A 16989-nucleotide genomic window follows, 5' to 3' on the forward strand; every position below is an offset into this window, starting at 1 on the left:
TTATCTTGACCCATCCCAGTCTGGGTTTAGGCCTGGTTATGGGACTGAATCGGCCTTGGTTGCCCTGATGGATGACCTTTATTGGGAGAAGGACAGGGGGAGTGCGACTCTGTTATTCTTACTTGATCTCTCAGCAGCTTTTGATACCATTGACCATGGTATCCTTCTGGGCCGACTTGGTGAGATGGGTATTGGAGGAACTGTTTTACAGTGGTTCCGATCCTATCTCCAGGGTCGGTCTCAGAGAGTAGCATTGAGTGATTGTCTTTCGGCCCCCTGGCAGCTGTGCTGTGGGGTGTCACAGGGTACTATCTTGTACCCCATGCTGTTTAACATCTATATGAAGCCCTTGGCAGCAGTCATCAGGAGCGTTGGGGGGAGGTGTCAGCAGTATGCTGATGAACCCAGTTCTATTTCTCCATAACATCTGAATCAGGAGAGGCTGTGCAAGCCTTTGACCACTGCCTGGACTTGGTGGTGGGCTAGATGAGGGCCAATAAACTGAGTCTGAATCCTAGCAAGACGGAGGCACTGTCGATTGGTGGTTCCAGAGTTCAGATAATTGGTCAGTTGCCTGCTTTGGATGGGGTCGTACTTCCTCTGAAAGAGCAGGTCCGTAGCCTGGGGGTGCTCCTGGATCCATCTTTGTCGCTAGAGGCCCAGGTGACCTCAGTGGCAAGGAGTGCCTTTTACCAGCTTCGGCTGGTGAGACAGCTGCAGCCGTTTCTGGACCAGGATAGCCTGACCATTGTTGTCCACGCACTGGTAAACTCTAGGCTGGATTACTGTAATGCGCTCTATGTGGGGCTGCCCTTGAAGTTGATTTGGAAGTTGCAGCTGGTGCAAAATGCGGCGGTGAGACTGCTCACTGGAGCAGGGTAATGCCAACATGGCACCCTGCTACTGAAAGTGTTGCACTGGCTGCCCATTTGCTACCGGGCCAAGTTCAAAGTTCTAGTTTTGGTGTACAAAGCCCAATACTGCTCAGGACCAGGATACCTGAAAGACCATCATCCCGATCACTGCGCTCTGCAGGTGAGGGCTGTGATGTTCCTATATTAATGTATATATGGTAAGTGTTGGTTGTTTAGAAGATACATGGTAAGTGGAGTGAAAGAGGGGGAGTGAATGGGCAGTAGAATGCGAGATGATTGGCTGAGTGTTTAAAATGGCTGAATGTATAAAGGGAGGAGTGAGAGTGGAATCTGGGGGGAGAAGAGAACTGAGTGGGTTGCTTGGTGGGGTTTAGAGAGTTGTTTACCAGGAGGGAGGTGGAGTTCGGATTAGTATTGAGTAAAACCATTTGCTTATGTGCCTTAAGAAGAAATCTTGTTAGCTTTGTTATCTGTAATAAATACTTAATTTGGTTTACCAAAGGCCTGATCCTTGGCTGGGGTTTCACAGACCAGAAGGGAGGGTAAGGTAATGACCAAGGCTGAAGGGGAACTGTAACAAATGGTGGCAGCGGTGAAGAGAATAACAATACCAGTATTCAGAGTCTCTGGGAATACTAGTATTGGGACGTTACTGGTGGTTGCCTAGCAGGGGGATCTGTTCAGATCTGTGCTAGAGCGGGGAGAGAAACCATAAGAGAGAGCAGTCCGGACTGGTGGAGTCCCTGGTGGTGCCTAGTGACAGGCAGTAACCATGAGCAGGTAGGAACCTGACAGGGAGAGCCAGGGAAGGACACCTCACATGTGGTGGCAGTAGCGGTGGGATACGAACAACATGAGAATCCAGATACGAACCAAAGAGAGTCCCAAAGACACGTGGTGACAAAGGAGACTACGTCACAGGTGTTGGCTGTAGCAGTGAGATACGAATACTAGACAATCCCTAATAGTTGTGTGGCAAACAGAAATAACAAAACAAGATTACTTGTGAGAGTGACTGGCAAAGAGTGTGTGGCAAAGAGTGAGTGAACTCAAACACCATGGCTGAATACATAAAAATGAAAAGAGAGGAACTGGTGGAGAAGTGCATAACATTCAATTTACCTCACGAGGGTAAAGGGGTAGATGAATTGAGGGTAGCACTTATAGGATTTGCTACTGCCCAGCAAAAACAACCTGTCAGGGAAGAGACCCCAGAAGGTTATTTAAGCAATCCCGCTTATATAGAGTACTTGAGAGAGAAGTTGAAGATGGAAACTGAGAGATTGAGGATGGAGGATGAGGAAAAAGACAAGCAGAGGGAGTTGGAAACTGAGAGATTGAGGATGGAAACTGAGAGAATGAGAGTGGATGCGGAGATACAAGGGGAAAGATTAAAATTGGAAAGAGAGAAGTTTCATTCTGATGAAACAAGAAAGGACAGAGATGGAGCAAAAATAAAAATTACTCCAAAGGACTTTGCTGTCTATGAGCCTGGTCAAGATCCTCAAATTTACCTCAGCACCTTTGAAAAAGCAGCTCAGTTGTGGGGGCTACCTGAAGATAAATACATGCAGTATTTATCAAACCTGATTAAAGGGGAATTGGCTGAGGTATACCAATATTTCCCCTCAGACAGGCCCGTCACCTATGCTGAATTAAAAGAAGCAGTGTTTAAAAGATTCAGACTGGGGCCTGATCATTTTAGAAAGCTTTTCAGAAAGTGCCAGATACAGACAGGGAGGTCTTTCGTGGACCTGAGGCAAAACTGATGGACATATTTGGGAAATGGCTGACAAGTGCAAAAGCTTAGTCTGTGGAGGAGGTGAAAAACCTCATGATATTGGATCAATTATACCATCAGTTACCACCAGAAATAAGGCTCCTGGTAAGAGACCGTTCCCCTACATCGGTGCAGGAGGCCGTAGAGATGGCGGATCACTTCGCCTCCGACAGAACTGGCTGGGTGGGGAAAACATCAAGAGATTTTAAACCCAGACCATATAACGCTGGCAGAAGGGATGTGGTACCACAGAGAGTGAGTCCTCCAGTAAAATCTGAAGGGCACAGGACACCCCAGAGTGGATCTGTGTACCCTAAAAGTGAGGAGAAATTATGCTACAAATGTGGTAGACCGGGGCACCTACGTTTTCAATGTGAGGTTGCCAACCCCATTAGTAATCCTGCTCAGACAAGGGCAGTGAAAACAGAGCCCAAGGCTTTAGAAACAGCGAAAAAGGTTCAGTTCTGCCAGATAAACTGGACAGAAGTAACAGACCTTGATTCAAGTCTGAGAGAGGAAGTGAGTGTACAAGGGGCAAATTATTGGGCATTGCTTGATACTGGTGCCGCTCAGACATTACTGAGGCCAGATTTAATAAAATCTGAGGTAATATTACCTCAGGAAACTGTGACTATCCAAGGAGTGAGGGGTCAACCAGAAAGTTTGCCTGTGGCCCTGGTGGATATGACTTGGAGAGGCCGAGAGGGCTGATATAAAGTAGGCATTAATGCCCAGCAACAAGAACCAGTAATACTGCGAAGAGATGTAATGGGCGCCCAAGGAAAGATCTATGTAGTGACCAGACAGCAAATTGGCAGAGAAAAAGAAGCCATATTAAGGGGGGCTGAAACAAACAGGGTGGAATCTGTTAACCAGTCTCAGGTCACCATAGCAACCACTAGCAGGCCTGCTGAAGGAGACAAACTGTATCAAGTGGTCTCTGATAATGATGAGGCAGATCAATTCAGGGAAGAGCTGCAAAAAGATATAAGTTTGAAGCAGATAAAGGAACAAGCTCTGACCCAACAGACTCCTTTCACTGACAAACTGAGGAATCAAGTTGTGTGTGAGAATGGGATTTTATATAGACTGTGGATGCCTGCTGAGAGAAAGGATGAATATGAACCAGTGAAGCAATTGATAGTACCTAGCAAATACAGAACCAGATTGCTAGAGGTAGCCCACGATGTCCCATGTGCAGGACATCTGGGAATAAAAAAGACCAAGAGGAGATTGGCAGCACACTATTATTGGCCAAACATCTCCAAAGATGTAAAACAACATTGTCTATCTTGTGGAATATGCCAAAAGGTGGGAAAAAGTGGAGTAAAGTCTAAGGCACCCTTAAAGCCCCTTCCTATAATTGGACAACCCTTTTATAGAGTGGGAATAGATTTGGTGGGCCCTTTTTCCAAACCCACAAGGCATGGCAAGAAATATCTAGTGGTGGTGGTGGATTTTGCCACCAGGTACCCAGATGCAGAAGCACTAAGATCCGTGGAAACCCCTGTAGTGGCAGAGGCTTTATTAAAAATCTTTATGAGGCTGGGTTTCCCTCATGAAGTGCTGACGGATCAAGGCAGTGTATTCATGGGAGATGTGATGCAATGTATGTGGAAATGTTGTGGTCTAAAACATCTAAAGACCACTACTTACCATCCCACCACTAATGGGTTAACAGAGAGATTCAATGGCGTTTTGAAGGGCATGATCAGAAGCTATGTTCAAGATCACCCACAAGACTGGGATGAACGGTTTGGATGCTTCCTATTTGCATACAGAGAAGTCCCTCAGGAGTCAACAGGCTTCTCACCCTTTGAATTCATGTTCACTAGAAAAGTGAGGGGACCTTTGGAACTATTAAAAAATTCATGGGAAGGAACCCTGGGAGAGTACAAAACATCTGTAGTAGATTTTGTATTGGAATTCTGCAATAAATTAACATCAATGATGGAGGTGGTGGAAAAGAATTTCAGTCAAGCACAGGAGAAGCAACATTACTGGTATGACAGAACAGCCAGGGAACGTGTGTATGATGTGGGAGATATGGTTATGGCGTTCATACCCAGGAAACATGACAAATTACAGGCTAACTGGGAAGGACCATATACCATCAGAGAAAGGCTTGACACAGTGACGTATGTAATCACCACAGACCAATTAAACAAAAGCAAAGTGGTTCATGTAAATATGTTGAAGCCTTACCATACTAGGGATGCACAGGTGTTGCAAGTTACCTTATTCCCTGAGGGAAGTGGGCCTGAACTTCCAGATTTGGTACAGGAAAGCAAAGACAAAGGAGGGGTAGATCAAGTGGAATGGTCAGAGGAGGTGAAGGAGGAAGTAAAAGAGGAGATTCTGAGAGTTTTGAAAACCTATAGGAATCTCTTTAGCAACCAACCTTTAGCTACCTCACCAAAGGCTTCTGAGGAACCTTAGCAGTCATGGAATAAGAGGAGAGGTCCTCTTGTGGATAAGAAATTGGTTAAGAAGCAGAAAGCAGAGAGTAGGAATAAACGGACAGTTCTCCCAATGGAGGGCTGTAGAAAGTGGAGTCCCTCAAGGATCGGTATTGGGACCTGTACTTTTCAACTTGTTCATTAATGACCTAGAATTAGGAGTGAGCAGTGAAGCGGCCAAGTTTGCTGATGACACTAAATTGTTCAGGGTTGTTAAAACAAAAAGGGATTGCAAAGAGCTCCAAAAAGACCTCTCCAAACTGAGTAAATGGGCAGAAAAATGGCAAATGCAATTCAATATAAACAAGTGTAAAATTATGCATATTGGAGCAAAAAATCTTAATTTCACATATACGCTCATGGGGTCTGAACTGGCAGCGACCGACCAGGAGAGAGACCTCGGGGTTGTAGTGGACAGCACAATGAAAATGTCGACCCAGTGTGCGGCAGCTGTGAAAAAGGCAAATTCCATGCTAGCGATAATTAGGAAAGGTATTGAAAATAAAACAGCCGATATCATAATGCCGTTGTATAAATCTATGGTGCGGCCGCATTTGGAATACTGTGTACAGTTCTGGTCGCCTCATCTCAAAAAGGATATTATAGAATTGGAAAAGGTTCAGAAGAGGGCAACCAGAATGATCAAGGGGATGGAGCGGCTCCCTAACGAGGAAAGGTTGCAGCATTTGGGGCTTTTTAGTTTAGAGAAAAGGCGGGTCAGAGGAGACACAATAGAAGTTTATAAAATTATGCATGGCATTGAGAAAGTGGATAGAGAAAAGTTCTTCTCCCTCTCTCATAATACTACAACTCGTGGACATCCAAAGAAGCTGAATGTTGGAAGATTCAGGACAGACAAAAGGAAGTACTTCTTTACTCAGCGCACAGTTAAACTATGGAATTTGCTCCCAGAAGATGCAGTAATGGCCACCAGCTTGGACGGCTTTAAAAGAAGATTAGACAAATTCATGGAGGACAGGGCTATCAATGGCTACTAGCCATGATGGCTGTGCTCTGCCACCCTAGTCAGAGGCAGCATGCTTCAGAAAACCAGTTGCCGGAAGCCTCAGGAGGGGAGAGTGTTCTTGCACTCAGGTCCTGCTTGCGGGCTTCCCCCAGGCACCTGGTTGGCCACTGTGAGAACAGGATGCTGGACTAGATGGGCCACTGGCCTGATCCAGCAGGCTCTTATGTTCTTATGTTCTTTAAACCTGGCCAAACCAGTATAGTTATACATTCCATTGATACTGGAGATCATGCCCCAATCAGATCTGTTCCGTACCGTGTGAATGGGAAAGTTTTGAATGAGATCAAAAGGGAGGTGGAAGATATGCTGGAATTAGGAGTGATCAGGGAATCCATCAGTCCCTGGGCCTCAAGTATTGTCCTGGTTCCGAAAAAAGATGGAACGACAAGGTTTTGCATTGATTATCGGCTAATCAATAAAATTACTGTCCCAGATGCGTATCCTATGCCTAGGGTAGACGCAATGTTAGAGTTATTGGGGGCAGCAACCATTATCTCTACACTAGATCTCTGTAAAGGATTTTGGCAAATGGAACTAGACGAGCAATCCAGAGCCAAAACTGCCTTCAGTACACCAGATGGGTTATATGAGTTTGTGACCTTACCCATGGGACTAAGGAACTCACCAAGTTCATTTCAGAGGCTAATCAATACTGTGTTGCGAGGCATGTCAGATTTTGCAGTGGCCTATATCGATGACGTGGCCAGTTTTAGCAAGTCGGTGCCTGAGCATGTCCAACACCTGACAACAGTATTGGAGGCCTTAAGAAAAGCAGGCCTCACAATAAAAGCTAAGAAATGCCAGTTTGGACTAAAGGAAGTAATCTATTTAGGACATAAGGTGGGGAGTGGGAAAATCACCCCTTATGGAGCAAGGTGGAGGCAATACAAGCGTGGCCGATCCCCTTAACCAAAAAACAAGTTTTCTGGGTGTGGCTGGATTTTATAGGAAGTTTGTGAGAAATTTTGGGGAAATAGCAACCCCCTTGCATGAATTAACAAAGAAGAAGTGTTCTGAGCGTGTGGTATGGACGGATGAATGTCAGAAGGCTTTTGATCTACTGAAGCAAGCCTTGTGCCAAGGACCCATATTAATAGCACCAGACTATGAGAAACCATTCATCGTGGCTACAGATGCGTCGGACCTGGCGCTGGGAGTCGTCTTGCTACAGGAGAGAGAAGGCACCAGACATCCAGTGGCGTACCTGAGTCGCAAGCTGACGCCGAGGGAGAAAAACTATTTGTCGGTCCAGAAGGAGTGCCTAGCGGTCGTGTGGGGACTGAACAAGTTGTGCCCATACGTGTGGGGACGAAGATTCACAGTGACTACGGATCATCGGGCCTTGTTATGGTTGCAGACTATGAAAAACCATAACACTATGCTGCAGAGGTGGTCCTGGGCCCTACAGGACTATCAAGTGGACTTCCAGTTCATAAAATGCAAGGACAATGTACTGGCCGATGGACTTTCCAGGCAAGTGGCTGGGACTGCAGTGACGTGACCAGACTGAGGAACAAAGAAAGACATTTTCCCCATAGAGACTGTTATTTGTTAACGTGCCGTATAAATCCTGGAACAGGAATAATACTCTGCCGTTGTTTTAAGGGGGGGGGAAATGTGATGTTCCTACATTAATGTATATATGGTAAGTGTTATTGTTTAGAAGATACATGGTAAGTGGAGTGAAAGAGGAGGGGGAGTGAATGGGCAGTAGAATGCGAGATGATTGGCTGAGTGTTTAAAATGGCTGGACGTATAAAAGGAAGAGGGAGAGTGGAATCTGGGGGGAAAAGAGAAAGAGTGGATTGCTTGGTGGGGTTTGAGAGAGTTGTTTACCAGGAGGGAGGTGGAGTTCGGATTAGTATTGAGTAAAACCATATGCTTATGTGCCTTAAGAAGAAATCTTGTTAATCTTGTTAGCTTTGTTATCTGTAATAAATACTTAATTTGGTTTACCAAAGGCCTGATCCTTGGCTGGGGTTTCACAGACCAGAAGGGAGGGTAAGGTAATGATCAAGGCTGAAGGGGAACTGTAACAAATGGTGGCAGCGGTGAAGAGAATAACAATACCAGTATTCAGAGTCTCTGGGAATACTAGTATTGGGACGTTACTGGTGGTTGCCTAGCAGGGGGATCTGTTGAGATCTGTGCTAGAGCGGGGAGAGAAACCATAAGGGAGAGCGGTCCGGACTGGTGGAGTCCCTGGTGGTGCCTAGTGACAGGCAGTAACCACGAGCAGGTAGGAACCTGACAGGGAGAGCCAGGGAAGGACGCCTCACAAGGGCCTCCTGCAGATACCATCTTATCAGGAGGTTCATTCTGTACAATATAGGAAACGGACCTTTATTGTGGCAGCACCTACCCTGTGGAATTCCCTCCCTTTGAATATTAAACAGGTGCCATCTCTCCTATCTTTTTGGCGCCTTTTGAAGACTTTTCTTTTTCCACAAGCTTTTTAAGTTGAGAGCTATCCCAGTCTGTCTCTGTGTCAGAATTGCTTGTTTTTTAATAATGTTTTTAACCTTTTTTAAAAAAAATTTTTTAAATGTTTTTAACGCTGTTTAGTGTTAATGTATTTCAAGTTTTGTTTTTATGATGTTTTAAAATGTTTTTAGTGCCTTGTTTGCTGCCCTGGGCTCCTGCTGGGAGGAAGGATGGGATATACATCAACTAATAAATAAAGGGATAGCCCGAATAATGGCTTAAAATGTGCATATAATGTGCTGAAATTATTTACATAAGCTTTTAATGGCTTCGCTGGTAGTTTACACAGAGGAAAAAAGGTCTCTTCTGAAAATGGGTTTCTTAAACCCTCCCTTCTAGACTAAGCATCGTTTCCTTATAAAGCAGAGTACGGTACAAGATACAATCTCTGAGCAGACAGCCAATATGTTACATGAACTGTCACCAGTAAGTGAGAAGAAGATATGGAGTGCTTCCGGGAGGCAGCAAATGCAAATTTCCAAAATTTCTCCTCTAGTGGGTAGCAAAATTGATAAAGCCATGGGAACAAGCCATCCCTTTGTAAATAGGGTGTATAAAAGGCCAGTTCTATAGCATGCAGGACCCCCTTGGCTCTGTTGAAGTGGGGGTGGCGTCAAAGAAAGCAGGAGGGAACCCTCACATCTATTCCATCCATGGCATCTGATGAGTGATGTATCGTGACATGTATTTCCATGTACTCTGTAACTCTGGCTTTGTGACATGACTTAAGAAGTTAACTCGGTCCTTATTATTATTATTAATTAAATTTTTATACCGCCCCATAGCCGAAGCTCTCTGGGCGGCTCACAACAGGTAAAAACATCTAACATACAATTAAAACCACATATTAAGCAATTTAAAATAAATTAAAGATATCAAAAATTAAAACATAATTAAACAGATACTAAAATGCATATTAAATACTACTAAAATGCTGAAAATGCCTGGGAGAAGAGGAAGGTTTTTACCTAGCGCCGAAAAGATAATAATGTTGGTGCCAGGCGTACCTCATCAGGAAGAATATTCCATAGTTCGGGGGCCACCACTGAGAAGGCTCTTTTTCTTGTTGTCACCTTCCGGGCTTCTCTCTGAGTAGGCACCCGGAGGAGGGTCTTTGATGTTGAGCGCGGTGTACGGGTAGGTTTATATCGGGAGAGGCGTTCCATCAGATATTGTGGCCCCATGCCATACAAGGCTTTATAGGTTAAAACCAGCACTTTGAATCGGGCCCGGAAACATATAGGCAACCAGTGCAAGCGGGCCAGAATCGGTGTTATATGTTCGGACCGCCTGGTCCCGGTTATCAGTCTGGCCGCCGCATTTTGCACGAGCTGCAGTTTCCGAACCGTCTTCAAGGGCAGCCCCACGTAGAGTGCATTGCAGTAGTCTAATTTAGAGGTTACCAGGGCATGGACAACTGAAGCAAGGTTTCCCCTGTCCAGATAGTGGCGTAGTTGGGCCACCAGCCGAAGCTGGTAGAAAGCACTCCGTGCCACCGAGGCTACCTGAGCCTCCAGTGACAGGGATGGTTCTAAAAGAACTCCCAAACTACGAACCTGCTCCTTCAGAGGGAGTGCAACCCCATCCAGGACAGCTTGCACATCCACCATCTGGTCAGGGGAACCGCCTACTAACAGCATCTCAGTCTTGTCTGGATTGAGCTTCAATTTATTCGCTCTCATCCAGTCCATTTTCGCAGCCAGGCATCGGTTCAGCACCTTGACAGCCTCACCTGATGAGGATGAAAAGGAGAAGTAGAGCTGCGTGTCATCAGCATACTGGGGACAACGCACTCCAAAACTCCTGATGGCAGCACCCAGCGGCTTCATGTAGATGTTAAAGAGCATGGGGGACAGAACTGACCCCTGCGGAACTCCATATTGGAGAGCCCAGGGTGCCGAGCAATGCTCCCCAAGCACTACCTTCTGGAGACGACCCGCCAAGTAGGAGCAGAACCACTGCCAAGCAGTACCTCCAACTCCCAAATCCGCAAGTCTCCCCAGAAGAATAACATGGTCGATGGTATCAAAAGCCGCTGAGAGATCAAGGAGAATCAACAGAGTTACACTCCCCCTGTCTTTCTCCCGACAAAGGTCATCATACAGGGCGACCAAGGCCATCTCCGTGTCAAAACCAGGCCTGAAACCCGATTGAAATGGATCCAGATAATCGGTCTCATCCAAGAGTGTCTGGAGCTGGTCTGCAACCACTCTTTCTAGGACCTTGCCCAGGAATGGGACATTTGCTACCGGCCTGTAATTATTAAGATTTTCTGGGTCCAGGGAAGATTTCTTCAAAAGTGGTCTCACTACCGCCGCCTTTAGGCAGCCAGGGACCTCTCCCTCACACAGTGAGGCATTAATCACTTCCCTGGACCAGCCGCCTGTTCCATCCCTGCTAGCTTTTATTAGCCAAGAGGGGCACGGATCCAGAACAGAAGAGGTTGCACGCACCTGTCCAAGCACCTTGTCAACGTCCTCAAGCTGCACCAATTGAAACTCATCCAAAAAATCATGACCCGGCTGTGCTCCGGATACCTCATTTGATTCAACTGCTATAACACTGGAGTCCAAGTCTTGACGGATGCAAGAGATTTTATCCTGGAAGTGCCTAGCAAATTCATTACAGCGTGCTTCGCATAGTTCTACCGTGTCCCTAGGGCCAGAATGTAATAGCCCTCTGACAACTTTAAAAAGCTCCGCATAATTGCATCCCTCAGGAGTTCGTCTCCATCTGCACTCAAGCCGTCTCCTGTTTAATTGCTCTCAGCTCTGAAGTATACCATGGAGCTGAAGGAGCTCTACATAGGAGAGGGCGCACAGGAGCGATCATGTCAACTGCCCGGGTCATTTCAGCATTCCATAGTTCGACCAGGGTTTCGACAGGAGCACCAGCCCTATCAGCCGGAAAACTCCCCAGAGCCTTTTGAAAACCATCCGGATTCATTAGTCTCCAGGGGTGGACCATCTTAATGGGTCCTCCACACTTGCAGAGGGGAAAAGCTGCTGTAAGTCTAAACCTCAACAAGCGGTGATCTGTCCATGACAAAGGGGCTGATGTAAGACTCCCTACATTCAGATCACCATCTCCATGTCCAGTTGCAAAAATCAGGTCTAGAGTATGCCCTGCCACGTGTGTTGGGCCAGTAGCATATTGGGACAGCCCCATGGTTGTCATGGAAGCCATGAAGTCCTGAGCCGCCCCAGATAAGGCGGCCTCGGCGTGGATGTTGACATCCCCCAGCACCAACAGTCTGGGTGATCTCAACAATACAGCCGAGACCACCTCCGTCAGCTCAGTTAGGGAGTCTGTAGGGCAGCGGGGTGGGCGGTACACCAAGAGAATCCCCAATCTGTCCCCCTGATCCAACACAAGGTGCAAACACTCCAGACCAGTAGTTGCATGGACATGGTGCTTGGAGAGAGAGATGGAACTCCTATAGACCACAGCAACCCCCCCTCCCCGGCCCTCAGATCTACCCTGATGCTGAACCAAGTACCCCAGTGGGCACAGCTGGGAGAGACTAACTCCTCCCTGCTCACCCACCCAGGTCTGAGTTATACATGCCAGATCAGCTGCCTCCTCCACAATTAAATCGTGGATGAGAGAGATCTTATTATGTACCGATCTGGCATTCAGGAGCTATGAAGGTGGTGCTATGAAGGTGGTGCTGACGTGAGAGATTTGGATTCTGGGACCATGAGCTACGCTTCCTGGAAGATGGACTGCTGTCAAGTGATGGGTTGCATCTCACAAGGACTGGGAAGAATGTGTTTGGCCACAGCATGGAGGGCTTTAAACTGAATCGTAAGGGGGAGGGAGATGTAATCTTGGTGGTAACGACTGACAAAGGCTTGTGCACAGTAACAGCATGCTTATCAAATTTGCAGCTGATAAAAAATTGGGGGGCATAGCTAATACTGTGGAAGACAGAAACAAAATTCAAAGAGACCTTGACAGGCTGGAGCATTGGGCTGAAAACATCAGAATGAAATTCAACAGGGATAAATGCAAAGTTCTACACTTAGGAAAAAGAAACCAACTGTACAGTTATAAGACTGGCTCAGCAATACGACATGTGAGAAAGATCTTGGAATTGTGGTTGATCACAAGCTGAATATGAGCCAACAGTGTGATGTAGCTGCAAAAAAGGCAAATGCTGTAGTAGGCTGCATTAAGAGAAATATAGTTTCCAAATTGCGTAAAGTATTACTTCCCCTCTATTCAGCACTGGTTAGGCCTCATCCTGAGTACTGCGTCCAGTTCTAGTCTCCGCACCAAGAAGGATGCAGACAAACTGGAATAGGTTCAGAGGAGGGCAACAAAGATGATCAGGAGACTGGAAACCAAGCCCTATGAGGAGAGGCTGAAAGAACTGGGCATGTTTAGCCTGGAGAAGAGAAGACTGAGGGGAGATATGATAGCACTCTTCAAGTACATGAAAGATTGTCACACAGAGGAGGGCCAAGATCTCTTCTTGGAGAGTGCAGGGCACGGAATAATGGGCTCAAGTTGCAGGAAGCCAGATTAAGACTGAACATCAGGAAAAAATTCCTAACTGTTAGAGCCATACGACAATGGAACCAATGACCTAGAGAGGTAGTGGGCTCTCTGACACTGAAGGCATTCAAGAGGCAGCTGGACAGCCATCTGTCGGGAATGCTTTGATTTGGATTCCTGCATTGAGCAGGGGGTTGGACTCGATGGCCTTGTAGGTCCCTTCCAACTCTACTATTCTATGATTCTATGATAGGGAAGGCTTTTCTTACCGTCTGAGTCCCTTTCCCTATAACAACATGGTGCTCTCCAGAGTTTGTTGGAATCCCATTCTCATCAGCCCCAGTCAGCGTGGACAATGGTCACCGCTTATGGGAGTGAGAGTCCAGGAATCTGTGGAGCACGCCATGATGGCTACCCCAGTCTTAAAATGGTCCTCCTCTCCCCCACATCCTATAATGCACTGCCACCACTCTGCTCCAGGTCTAGGAAAAAGGATAAACTAGGAGGGAAGCTTTGGATGTGTCTCCCCAAAGCCCAGAATGCCAAATGTTGCACCTCGTAGGCCATATTAGAAATTCAAATGGAGCTCAGCTATGCTGTGTTATAGCACTTGGGGAAACATTTTAGTGAAAAATTCCAGCTAATTGGACCATTGTTTTAGAAGGGCATAACTAGAGATCTGTTCAGAGAGAATAGATGGCTGTCCATTCAAGTTATCTGCAGAAGATGAAGAATCCCAGTTGAAATAGGTGGCAGTACATCAGAATATTAGGGTGCATTAAATATAGAAATATAGAATTTGAAAACAGGTATTACGACCAATACCCTGGACAGCGAAAAGACAATTAAACCAGAACTATCACTAGAAGCTAAAATGATGAAACTGAGGATATCATACTTTGCACACATAAGGAGAAGATATGATTCACTAGAAAAGACAATAATGCTGGGGAAAACAGCAGGGAATAGAAAAAGAGGAAGGCCAAACAATAGATGGATTGATTGCATAAAGGAAGATCTGAACAGGGTGGTTTATAACAGATGCTACTGAAGGTTGTTGATTCATAGGGTTGCCATAAGTCGTAATCGACTTGAAGGCACATAACAAATTACAACGGAACCTGCCTTACCAAGACAGGACAGAGTCCCACAAATCCCCTCCATGACTTCGCTATGCAGAGCTCTCTGGTCAGGATTCAGCAAAGCCCACTCCTCTTCCGTGAACTGCACAGCCACATCCTCCAAAGACACTGGATCCTAAAAGAAATATAATTCAATTTGTCATCATAGCAAGCATAAAGATTATCTCCTACCTACGTGGAAAACGTAGTTAACGTGAGGTGGCTGGTCATTGTTCTAAGGACAGAAACCTTCTTAAATGGCATTCACAGCTTTTGTTGAGGTGGCTTTGGGAGACGCAAAGAGGAGGAGGAAAATTCATTCAGACCCAGGGACAGAGAGGCACCCAGGCTGCCCCCAGCCTTTTCCACTTCTGAGTCTTTCCCCTACCTGATCTGGGGCGATAGCAACAGCTTCTCCTCCACCAGAAAGGGGAGATGATTTAGTAGGTCTTGCCGACATGATTCCATCCCCTGTGAGAAAGAAAATGGGCCCAAAAGCCATTAGTATACCGTATGCTATTGTCAGAGATTAAACCACAGAGGTATAACTGCACAAGGGTTCTTCTCAGCTGAGTGAGTTTCAGGTATTTATGCACAATTTATGTTTCAGTTGTGTGATAAAACATCTCTCCTCATTTGAGCTCCAAACCAAGTGATGGTTCCCACGTAAAAAATTATGATGTAAGTAGGAGCATTTCTGAGCTGTGGAAAAGGCTGGAGACAAGAGTGGAAAATGGAAATTCAAGTTGATCCTGACTTATGGTGTTTAGGGTTTTCATAGTAAGCGGTATTCAGAAAGGGTTTACCATTGACTTCCTCTGGGACTTAGGGGCAGTGACTGAACCCTGCTCTCCCAGGTCGTAGTCCAACACCTTAACCACTGTACTGCCTTCAAGTCGATTCTGACTTATGGTGACCCTATGAATAGGGTTTTTATGGTAAGCTGTATTCAGACGGGGTTACGATTGCCTTCCTCTGGGGCTGAGAGGCAGCGACTGGCCCAAGGTCACCCAGTGAGCTTCATGGCTATGTGGGGATTTCAACCCTTGTCTCCCAGGTCGTAGTCCAAACCCTTAACCACTACATCACACTGGTTCTCGCAGGCAAAATCAACAGAGACAGACCAAACGGAAACACGCTCCATTCATCTTTACCCAAAGGCCTCTGCCTGGGGTCCAATGGAGTCCTCTCTGCCTCAGGGAAATCCATTCCTGTTTCTGCACAGAGACCCTTTTCCTGAAAAGCATAATAAGAACTTAAGTCATATAATGGGGAGCAGAATTAGAAAAGGAGTGACAGAGGCAATACCACAGGAATATTTCATATAGAAAGGAAGGATAGATGCAAAACCCTTACTTATTATTTAATTAATTTATTTTATAAATAAATAAATAAATAAATATTTGATATAGAAAGGAAGGATAGATGCAAAACCCTTAGAGATACTTGATATCGGGGTAGCCAACGTGGTGCCCTTCAGATGGGACCAGACTCCAATTCACATCAGCCCCAGACAATACCATGAATGGCCAGTGATTATAGGACTCTTACTTCAACAACATCTGGAAGGCTTCATCTAGACCAGGGACAGCCATCTTACCTGCTGCTCTGCCTGCTTCTCGTCCTCTGCCACGTTCAGCAGGAGACCTTCTGCCAGGGCCACCGCCTGGGAACTGGTCTCGGCCCCACATTCCCTCACCCAGCTCTCCATCTCTGGGGGCAGGACAGCCAGGAACTGCTCCAGGATCACCAGGTCCAGGATCTGGTTCTTTGAGTGTCGCTCTGGCTTCAACCACTCACGGCAAAGAAGGTGGAGTCGGCTGCAAGCCTCTCGGGGCCCCTCAGCTGCCTGGAAGCGGAAACACCGGAACTGCTGGCGCTGCACATCTGAGCTGAGGGGATTCTCCCCCAAGATCTTCTGCACATTTTCCCCCAGGAATTCCTCCGCATGGGTCTCAGTCTTGATGGGATCAGGGCCATGTCCTACTTCAGGGGTAGATGGGTCTTGCTGTTCCATCTTTGATCTCTTGGCCTTTCACGGGGTCCTCATCCCTTCTCTGCTTCTGGGAATAGTTTTCTGCCTTCTGAGGCCACGTTCAGAAGGAGCAGGTCCACTTATTCTATGAGCGAAGCCAAACAGGGATCACTATGCCCAGGCCGAAGGCTTGCAGAGCAGGAAAGGTGCTGGGTAAGAATAGTCAAATGTGAGGATTATTGTTTCTACCATATAACTTTTGATAAAAACCCAGTGATGGGGCCTATGTCTTCCTTTGAAGATGGATCCCTGGATGGCTGACACATCTCTGACAGCAGCCCCAAAGGGCCCCAGGGACCAGCATCATCCTCATTACCCCCTTATTCTTAATTAAAAACAAGCTAAAGGGGAGACCCTTTCAGAAGACAGGCTGTAGCTCAGTGGTAGAGCAGCTGCTTTGTACACACAACGTCCCACTTTGAATCTCCAGGTAGGGCTGGGAAAGACTCCCTGCCTGTAATCCTGGAGAGACTCTGCCAGTCAGTGCGGACAATACTGAGCTAGATGGGACAATTGTCTAATTCAATAGAAGATCCTATACTCCCTAACTTATCTCTGAACTTTTACAAGCCTCTCCTGGAATACAGAATGTTGGTTTAATTGTGAATGAAATACGTTATTCCTTTCATCTCTTGATAGATTTGCTTATCTTTAGAACTGTCCCCCTTCAGAGTTAAAACGTGAGCTATATTGTTGCATATTAAATTA

At 46.3% G+C, this 16989-nt stretch overlaps 1 protein-coding gene across 1 annotated transcript; it reads right to left on the bottom strand.

The window, feature by feature from the left end:
• Positions 1-14178: 14178 nt before the first annotated feature.
• Positions 14179-16361, bottom strand: LOC133381509 (neurotrophin receptor-interacting factor homolog). Its single transcript, XM_061620696.1, has 4 exons — positions 15847-16361; positions 15401-15482; positions 14635-14717; positions 14179-14382 (listed from the first exon to the last, which is right to left on the bottom strand). Exons 1-4 carry the CDS (start codon positions 16261-16263, stop codon positions 14188-14190), a joined length of 777 nt encoding a protein of 258 aa, XP_061476680.1. The 5' UTR covers positions 16264-16361; the 3' UTR covers positions 14179-14187.
• Between the last annotated feature and the right edge of the window lie 628 nt (positions 16362-16989).

Source organism: Rhineura floridana, chromosome 3, assembly GCF_030035675.1.
Source record: "Rhineura floridana isolate rRhiFlo1 chromosome 3, rRhiFlo1.hap2, whole genome shotgun sequence".
Lineage (NCBI taxonomy): Eukaryota > Metazoa > Chordata > Lepidosauria > Squamata > Rhineuridae > Rhineura > Rhineura floridana.